General features: G+C 37.9%; 1 protein-coding gene across 1 annotated transcript in view; it reads right to left on the bottom strand.

The window, feature by feature from the left end:
* The window catches only part of LOC112460861 (venom dipeptidyl peptidase 4-like), a gene marked incomplete at its 5' end in the record, with an annotated part of 119,244 nt that overhangs the window by 77,336 nt on the left and 31,128 nt on the right, over positions 1 to 10,780 (bottom strand). Inside the window, one exon of the mRNA XM_025025770.1 lies at positions 1,294 to 1,346. Within this exon, the coding sequence (XP_024881538.1) occupies positions 1,294 to 1,346 (53 nt within the window). The remainder of the gene's footprint in view (positions 1 to 1,293; positions 1,347 to 10,780) is intronic.

Here is a 10,780-nt window from a genome sequence, read left to right as displayed (position 1 = left end):
CTCTCTCTCTCTCTCTCTCTCTCTCTCTCTCTCTCGGCTGTAAGACGGATTTCAGCAGCCTCCTAGTTCCGCGTGGATGAACCTTTAAGGCACATTGGCTCCTTTGCAGGAGTGCGAACGACAGGGATTCGCGACAAGGACAACGCTATTCTCGCCGCGGATCTCGATAAAGTCTTTGTGGTTTCGCGCGCGATCATGAGAAATTGGTCTTCGAAATTTTGAGAGTTTCACCAGACGACCTAGTTTCTTGAATGATTTAAACTCTGGAAAAAGTTCGACTAATATATTAAAGAATCGTCCCATTCTGTATAAAGGTATGATCGCGCGTAAATTTATCTTCAATTATTGCGCTAAATTATAATTCTTAATTACCAAGGCAAACCAATTTTGAATCCATTAAAAGAACAATTTCAGGACATTTGTGTATTTACTTCATAAATATAAATAGCAGATAGACAATAATAATAATAATAATATTTACATTAATGTCAATATTATATGGAGCTAACGAGTAAGCAAATATGTATATGTATAAACAGTTGAATATGGACAAGCAAAACGCACAAATAAATTTAACAAGAGAGATTATAAACAGATTGTTGATATTAATTTCCATACGGCTCTAATTGATATTTGAATAAAAGTTAATTACAATGACATACTTCGATTCATCAAAATGTACTTATTAAGATATTTATTTCGGAACAATCGAGGGAGCGTTCTTAATACGAGCATAAGAGAATACTGATGTTAGGAATTAAAGAAAATGGGGAAATTCTTAAAAAGGTAGGGCACAATTTGTCCTGCTTCTTTGCAAGGCCAGCAAACGTCTTGATACCGCGAAAAATGCAAGCGTGCAAATAAGTTCACGCTTCGCGGAAAACAGCTTTAAATTCTTTTCGCCACCGGGGGGGAGACGAGAGGAAAAGAGAGAGCGAGATCTCGTTGACGGTCGAGGATGCCGGCGGGCCTCGGTAATCGTGATATAACCGCTCCTAAATGCTGAGTTAATGATCAAATCCGCGAGGGAAAGTTCTCAGACGCAGAACCGTGGGTCGGGAGGAGGGGGGCAAAGCAAGGTGGTGACGGTAAGACGGCGCGGGATTAAATTCGTGCGCAGTTTGTAATTTGCACGTGCGCCGCGGTGCGGCTTTTCCCCGCGACTCTCCTTTCTCCTTTCTCACTGGGGGAGAGGGGGAGGAGATTAAAATGCAAATCCGAACTTGAAATCGCTGGAATAAATTTGAGATATGATTGTCGCAAACGCCGTCGTGACACGGCTCGTTTACTTACAGAGTCTCTAGGTTCACGATCCTGTAATGGGCCAGGTACGTATGACGATACAGCTGAAACAGAAACAAGAGCGATATTTCATTCAGTTTGCTGAAATCAATGGGTTAGAATTAATAAAAGGGTGAGCTTATGAAGTTATTTCACGCGAAATTCAATTTTTTTCAAATGTCGCGAGGCAAATGTTATGTGCTCACTTTTTGTTAATTTCTAAGACATATTCTCTAACTAAGATGCATTAACTCTAGTTTACCACATTCCGGTTCAGTAGACGTTTTTCGCTTTTCTAATTTTCACATAATAACATAATTTTCTAGTTTCCTTATAATACGTTGAGTTTAAACTCAAATCATATTCTTGACCTGATATTATCATAAATATCTTATTCAAACTGTATTATTTCCAATTTTTACATTAAAAACTTAAAAATATTAATTAGAATAAAAATAATAATGCAACAAAATCAAACGGTTTTACGGACCGAAGTGTGACGAATTAAGGACTCGGAAGAAATAAGTGTGGCTATAACTAGGCTTAATTACTATTTGTCATCTTTCTTTTCCATTTTTTGCTATATTTTTTTTAAGAGAATTATGACTATTTTCTTTCGTATCCCTCGTAAAGGATTTCCGATAGATTTCGCCCATTCTTTTTTAAAACGGGCAAGTTTTCGGCCCTTTAAATTTATTCTTTCCGCTACGATGATTGATTTTGGGGACACGCCGTATGTTTCCGATAAACCGATAGCGGGGAAATCGATCAAACGTTTGCGCGAGGGCAATGACATTCAAGTGATGGAAATTCCTGCTTCTGAATCCGCGGCGTTAAAAATATCCGCTTTCGTGGCAAGGCATTTGAGTGTGGCCGAGAATACGGGTGACATAAAATACGATAACATGCCACTGCACCCCCCGTATTCTATTTCGTTACCGCATTTTGCTTCGGGTTTCTCCGACGGGTCTTTCTAGGGTCGTAGCGGCTATAAAAACCTCCCGCTCGTGTTACTCGCGTCATTCACGTGGCACAGATAGAGCGGCAAAAATATAATAAAGTCAGCGCTGATAAAAATACGTATCCCGGGCTCCGCTTGTACTTTTCGCGCACGCATATATGAGATTAGCATATAGCATAAATGTGATAAGCGCCGCACGTCGTGTAATACGGTTAACATACGGCAAAATTAACGCACTGACTGAATATAACATAATTAAGATAAATCATTAATCTCTTTAGATAATTAAAATATTGTTACGTACGTGTTATATATAACAGAAATAAAAACGCAATTCATCAGATTAATTATATATACAATGCATGCATATTTTAAATTCTAGATTAATTTGTGTAGCTTCATATGAGCATCCTCTTTTAATTATCAAAATTTTACTTATTTTATTATTTATTTTGTACAGAGAGAATATTACATTACACAATTATGTGTAAATCATCGCGTTACTTCACGGTCAAATTAAAATCGTTATTAGTAGCAAGAGATGAATACATTTTAAATCTATAAAAAATTTCTAGAAAATTTTATTTTAAACATTTTATATCTCGCGCATCTATAATCCGTTAATATGAATCTATTAGAGCAACTTAGAAACAATTTGTTCTTTTCTTCATTTTTTATCATTATTATAGCGTATTGAATTCAAATTCGATGAAAATATAGTAAAAGAGGGAAAAGTCCCGTAAATATTTCGCCGGCACACTTTTATCGAATATGATTCGATTAGGCGTGCGAGCTTATGAATTCCGAAGCTGTATATCGTATACACCCGCTCGAGATTGCCCGCGCCTCTTATACAAAGTCGTTTAACCCGATCGTATCTCACGTCCTTTGCAGTTTTCCACCCCGTGCATACCGTCTGCCACTAATAATAATCGTAGTAATAAAAGCAATGAACGGCTAACTGTGTGTCCGAAGTTTAAACAGCAAGCTGCATCAGTGAAACCAATATCAACGCGCGTGTGAATTCACCGGCGCGGTGCGGCCGCGAGGACTCTAAACCACGCTTAGAAGTTTAATAGTCAAACTTCGTGATCGCGCGGCGAATCGTGACTCGCGAGAATTCCCCGGAGAAAGAGCACGTCTTTTTACCTAGGATACTAATTTTATCAAGCTGCTGGTTTCTCTTCGAGCTGAATGCGTTCAAATGTCGATTATAAACGCAAAGAAATATCCTTACTGAACACAACAACTTAGATATCTTCGATCAAATTTATGTGACACGATTAAACGACCAAGATAAACCAGTTTTATAGGACAGTCTGCTAGTTATCTTGTAGAAAATGCGATTTTCCATCTACGTACTTTTTACGTATTTTTTACGAGCAATTTCCATATAATTAAGTTTATTTTATGTTTTATTCTAATCGCATTATGTGCCATTTCTTTTCCGACTTCTACTTATTTCGAAATACATCTATTCGGACATGACCGCGCGTTAAACAAGCGAGACAACCATCAGAGAACTAATATTATTATATGTATAGGTATACAACAACAATGTCGCTGCACACACCCACGATGATTAGAGAAACCGTCGATGTGTTAAGTCACACACCAGGCCGGCGAGTGTGTGCGCGCCCGCGGCTGGAAATGGTCCAGCGGCGCGGCGATATTCCCACGGGAACATTTCGGAACCCAGGGAGATCCGAGCGGGCGATAGGAAGCGAACGCGCCGCGTCGGCCGTCGAACGGACCGCGCGGCTATCGACAGTGCCCGGCGATACGGAAGGATTCATGGTGCTCGCCGCGCGCTATTTTGCCTCCATTAACTCTTTCGCGGCGCGCCTATAAATCATGGAGCCGTCTGATAAGGGTCGTGCAACGCTATTTTCACGTGTTGCGGCCGCGCGTCCGCTATCGGCCGCGGGGCTCGTTTCCATCGCATTATTCCCGCCTTCAACACTCCGCGCTGGAGTGCACCGCCCTTCGCCCCTCCGTCCCATTAACTCCCCTCGGAGGTTTCAATACTCCTAAGTATGAACGCGTTGTTTCTTCACGCGCGATATGGGTTACGCCGGCACGTAATTTCAGGCCCGCACGGTATTGAGTGTGGCTGACATTCCGAATCAACGATTTAGATTTTTTATGTGGGCTAATAAATGAAAAAGAATAATCATGATATCTCTTTCGCAAGCTATAGTCACACGACTTCCCAATTGTTTTGTTCCCAATTTGTAGTACTTTTCTTTATATTCCTGTTTAAATATATAACATAAACTAAACTTAATTGTATGGAAGTAAGTCGCAAAAAAGTCGACAATTTTACCAACACAATTCGCAATTAAATTAGTAGATTTGCATTACATGCATGCTTCGACAATTGGATAAAACTTGAATGATTCCGTAAGAGTTGAAAGGACTCGAAGAATAACGACAAATTGGGATTTGTCTAGGATATACTACCAACTTGTTGCTACATCGAAAAAATTACGATCAAGTAAAAGACCCATTCATTCTCTAAACTGTCCCTCGATAGCTCATCGAAGCGATAAATGATATATCACAGCGGAAAAGTCTACATAAGATAAAAAAAAAAAGATTCTTACATCCCTTATATAGAAATTATGTAATCTTACGTAATCCGAGCAATATTACAGCAAATTGCAAACTGGAATTTCAAAATTTCGTTCGGTAATGATTACAATCGTTAAGTCGTAAGACCTATCATATCAACGCAAGTATTGTATTATTATTGAAAAAATTTATTATATTATTCAAAAGCTCTTGTCGCGTATAATCCGAATTATATTCCGCCACATTGTAGACTGAATGCCGCTGCGTCAGTATTTTTTATAATACATCGTTTGTATGCCGCCAAATTAAGCTGCGCGATAGGAAGATGAAAAATGAATTTCGCGGTGAAAATCGTGTTAGAAATTAATTAATCAAAGTTCTCGCGTTATGAATCGAAAAATGACGAGCCACGCCCCGCCGCTATTGTTGATGTGATTGAAACGTAGGATGGTATGGACAGGTGGCTGATATTTTTTTTTCGTTTTCCGCAGCAAACTTTTCAGGGAAAATTTTCGTTCGTTATGCAACGCCGCGAACCGAACAAGCCGTCGGATACAATGATATTAAAATTTGTAAATATTATACGACAAGTACGCGAAGGACCTCACATACAATCTCTCGATATATTTTTCTTCCCCACTTCATACACATCACGTTATAAATATGCATTGTGAGGCGGAGTCGCGGAATAATAAAAATTTACAATTCCACCAGTTCATTGATTTTGCCTCGCAACGTAGAAAATTATTAAAGTTAAATTTATGAGAGAGAGAGAGAGAGAGAGAGAGAACAGTGTATTAATTTTATTAATTATTAATCGACACGTTTTTCTTCAATCAAAATTACTATATAATCGGTTATCTGATTTCAGAGAAATAAATATTGTTTAACATCGGTTTTTCAATAAAACGCCAATGTTTCGTAAGTAATACAGTACAGCCGTTAGAGCGAACGAAAGTTCGAAACTATTTAGCCGAGTGGTTGAAAAGCTGAAGATATTCGCGCGCGCCACGCCGCCGTTCGACGGACAATTACTTCATTTTCAAGCGGTTGAGTTCGCTCGGCGCGTACCGTGTTATATAAAATTGAGAGCGCCGCTATTTCGCGGATGTATACGGCACCGCTGGGAATACGGGAGGCGGAAAGAGTTTGAAGCAGGATTTAATGTTTTCTTGCATGGGTTACAGGTTACAGGAGAGTTTTCCCGCTCGCGCGCGCAGGAGTAATTCCTAACGCGGAATTAATTTCTGCAGAGCGCCGCGGGACACGCCATTCCACTGAGAAGCGCGGCGCGGCGCAGCGCTCCGCTTCGATTCGCGCGGTTCAAGCATGGATAGGCAAGAATAGCTGCGAAAAGGGCATTGTTTGCGCGGACATGTGCAAACACGTACGAGTACGAGCGGACGATCGTAATCTCCGCAGAGAAGTTTATTTTGCACGCCGCTGACCAGACAGTTTTTCATGCCTCCACTTTTCATCTCTAGAAGGAAGGAAAAAGGGAAAGAAGAAAAAGGGATTTGCACTCGTGCGTAATTCTGACGAGAAATTCTAACGATTGATGCGATTTTTCGGCGCTTCTCGGACTCGTTCACGTTATACTTTTGATTTAATATTTTATTTGCCGAGAAGTAAAAACCTGCGAAGCAAACTGCTCGATTTTTTTAACTATACGTACTTTCTTTTAAAAGTTTTTCTTTAATTAGGTAACGTTATGTGTATTTAATTAATTAAGAACATCGATGCACCGTGTACCTCTTGATGCATTCAGGCTACGGTAATTTGACCTAAATATGTTATTGCCGGCAGCGCCGGTAACTATATTACGACAAACGGCAACGAACGGTTCGCTTGATGGTCCGAAGTTAACCAGCTTTGATCGTAATTTGTGTTAGAATGAGTGACCATCTGGAAACATCGAGTTTCCCACTGATAACGGCGAACGCGCGTGCTTTTCGCTGCGTTGCACCACATTTTACGTAACGGAATTACACTCGGTGGATAATTGCTTAAGCTATTTATCGCGATGAATAATTAGCAACGAATGGTTAACTTCTATGATGCTAAGGGCGATAAAATAATCAATTTATAAACTATGATAAAGCAAATAAATAAATAATAATTGATAACGCGAATAAATAAATTATAATAATATGAGCGTGATAAATTATTTGAGAAGAATTCCCCCGCCCTTCACTTTCCTAGTATTCCAAAATGCATGTGGCAATATTTGATAAATTATTTATTCGATGAATAAAAGAATGGATGCTGCGGTAACCAACGCTCGCAAAAAACGACGTCAATAGCGAATATAAAAACATCATGTAAAATTCTACGAACGCGTCCGAACGCGTCGCGCTTCAGTAATGCTTATTGCGATTGTTGTTGCTTTCGCGTAGGTTTTTCCCCACCCGCGCACTTAATTTCCCAGAGGCGAAGACCGCTAGCACATTCGGTTTTCGGTTAGCTGGCCGCGGTCCAATACGAGTGGGCAGACTATCGGCCATAGGTATCTTGAAACACAAAATCGCTAATGTCACTAAAAACTAAAAGCGTCTCCCCACCGCGCCGTAGCGGTCGATTAAACCGACAGATGCTAATTAGAAAACTTTTGTACGAAACGGCCGGGAGAAGGCCGTTGCATTCGGTTCCGTCAGTGGTTTTCGCCGCAATTAATTTTTGGGGCATAACTCACGCCGAGTTAATTTCCCAGAAGAATAAAAACGTATGTTAACTTCCTCGATTTTATATCGCTTAAAACGAACGGAAATAGAATGGCCGATCTTGCATGTGAGGCTCAAATTTTAATGGTACTCGGAATAACTTCTGACGTCATATGTAGTTTCGTCGGTCGTTTTTTAACGCGCAATTTCGTTTGAACGTGGACGTCTGGATTACTTCAGAATAAATATTACGCATGAAATGTTCTACCTCGGAATTTCTGCGGATTATTGTTAGGCGCATATTAACGTAGCTCGTAAATTAAACAAATCGTTAGTACTAAAAGATGCTTGAAATTCAAATTATTGTTCGTTTAAGTAAACATTTTTTTATTACAATAGCATTTTTCTTTCACGGTACAGATTTAACTTTATGTAGAAAAAAATTATTGAAGAGTAAAGTTAGCATCGTTAAATGATTAAGATGCGTCGGCTGGTATTATAGTTGAAAAGGCAAAAAAGATAATGTTAGTTACAAACTTGCTTCTATACTAGTTATAACTATACATAAACTTATACATCTTTTGACATTATTTTCCTCGCGGAAAATTACACTATTTTTCGACCATCAAATTTTGAAACTATACTCACTTATTTTTTGCCGGAGAGGGTAAGATCATTTTGATTTGATTGTTACTTAAAAACGAAGCCGATTCGATTTATACCTATACTTTATGTATCTTATTATTTATTAAAGATCAAAATAACATTAACTTGCACTGCCAACCACGTTGAACTCTTAAAATCCCTTTTACTTGTCATTTGTTAATTTATTATTTATTTTAAAACACTAGGTATAATACAACCTTATCTAAAAGAAGAGTCGCGCTTCAAGTGATCTATTACAATTACAAAAAAGAAATGATATCTCTTTAAATTACAGCGCCAATTACAGAGAGAACATATATATTGCCTCAAAAAATAATTGTTGCACTACTTTGAAAAATTTTTACATTGTGTCAATTAGAAAAGTATGTATGATAACAATTTTATATATAAGATTAAAAAATTTTATTTAAATTTAACAAGGGAATACAAGATATTTAAATACAAAGTTTACATGTGTATTTTTTAGTGGTCACAAGAATTACAGAGGTACACAGTACAAAATAAAAATATTTTATTAAAATACATAAATTTTTCTTGTAAAAAAACTTGGCGCTGCTAGACCTCGAAATTTTAAATAAATAAATAAATTTATCCTTTACTTAATGATAAGCCGCATTATCCGCCGTCCGCGTCGTCACCCGCACACCCATATCACTCACTCGCACATCTACGCTGATAATCATTTAATATTACTCCCATTGCATTATTTTCTGAATTATTTTTATTTATTGTTGTCCTTATTTATTTAAAATTTCGAGGTCTAGCAGCGCCAAGTTTTTTTACAAGAAAAATTTATTTATTTTAATAAAATATTTTTATTTTGTACTGTGTACCTCTGTAATTCTTTGTGACCACTAAAAAATACACATGTAAACTTTGTATTTAAATATCTTGTATTCCCTTGTTAAATTTAAATAAAATTTTTTAATCTTATAAAATTGTTATCATACATACTTTTCTAATTGACACAATGTAAAAATTTTTCAAAGTAGTGCAACAATTATTTTTTGAGGCAATATATATGTTCTCTCTGTAATTGGCGCTGTAATTTAAAGAGATATCATTTCTTTTTTGTAATTGTAATAGATCACTTGAAGCGCGACTCTTCTTTTTGATAAGGTAACATAATTTTGTGATGTGTATCACTTGGGTTATAATTTTTCGGAAATAAAGATACTACTGCTTAGATTTTTTCAAGATTTTTCGAGATATAAAGATTACGTCTACCACTTGTTACTTAGGTTTTTTCGATGTATAATACTACCACTTTCTTTTTTTTTTGAGATAACTACATATACACTACTATGCGTGTACTTGGCGCCTTTTTTTACCTTTTTTTTTAAAAAGGTAATTTTGTACGGATATCACGCCTTTTTGTAGTATTACGCATTTTATAAACAGTATGTACAGGGTAAAGCTATTTGGAGGTATAATACTACCACTTTGTTTTTTTCGAGGTAACAACATAACAGGGTAACAACATAATACATATACACTACTATGCGTGTACTTAGCGCCTCTTTTTACCTTTTTTTTTTAAAATGTGTATACACATAATAAAAATGCGGAATTATTTTTGTCAGACATAATTTTAATTCATCCAATTTTTATTATGTCAAGACATAATTTTAATTCATCCAATTTTTATTATGTCTAGACATAATTTTAATTCAGCGAATTTTTATTATGTCATGACATAATTTTAATTCTGCCGCTAGGGAATTTTTAAGTCGATTCTTATGAATCAAGCTTGAATTCGATGACGGGTTCCAGATAGTGCGCTCTATAGTTTTCGGTGTCCAGGTGTAATAATACGTTGAATTCGATGTCTAGGTGTCCCACGTTGCCGATGACGAAGTCCACATAGTGCGCTCCGTAGTTTTCAGTGTCTACGTGTATTAATACCTCGAATTCGATATCTACGTGTCCTACATTCAGATTTAAAGTTATTAATACACCTAGACACCAAAAACTACGAAGCGCACTATGTGGACCTCGTCATCGGCAACCTGGGACACGTAGACATCAAATTCGAGGTATTATTACATCTAGACACCGAAAACTACGGAGCGCGCTATCTGGACCTCGTCATCAGCAACCTGGGACACCTAAACATCAATTTCAAGATATTAATACACGTAGACACCGACAACTATGGAGCGCACTATGTGGACCTCGTCATCGGCAACCTGGGACACCTAGACATCGAATTTAAGATATTAATACACGTAGACACCGAAAACTACGGAGCTCACTATATGGACCTCGTCATCGGCAACCTGGGACACCTAGACATCGAATTCAACGTACGATTACACCTGAACACCGAAAACTATGAAGCGCACTATCTGGATCCCGTCATCGGCAACCTGGGACACGTGGACATCGAATTCAAGGTATTAATACACGTAGACACCGAAAACTACGAAGCGCACTATGTGGACCTCGTCATCGGCAACCTGGAACACCTAGACATCGAATTCAACGTACAATTACACCTGGACACCGAAAACTATGAAGCGCACTATCTGGATCTTATCATCGGCAACCTGGAACACGTGGACATCGAATTCAAGGTATTAATACACGTAGACATCGAAAACTACGGAGCGCACTATGTGGACCTCGTCATCGGCAA

The sequence above is a fragment of the Temnothorax curvispinosus genome, unplaced genomic scaffold (genome assembly GCF_003070985.1).
Source record: "Temnothorax curvispinosus isolate PA1 unplaced genomic scaffold, ASM307098v1 QBEX01010902.1, whole genome shotgun sequence".
NCBI lineage: Eukaryota > Metazoa > Arthropoda > Insecta > Hymenoptera > Formicidae > Temnothorax > Temnothorax curvispinosus.
This window is presented reverse-complemented; position numbering and strand designations above follow the sequence as displayed.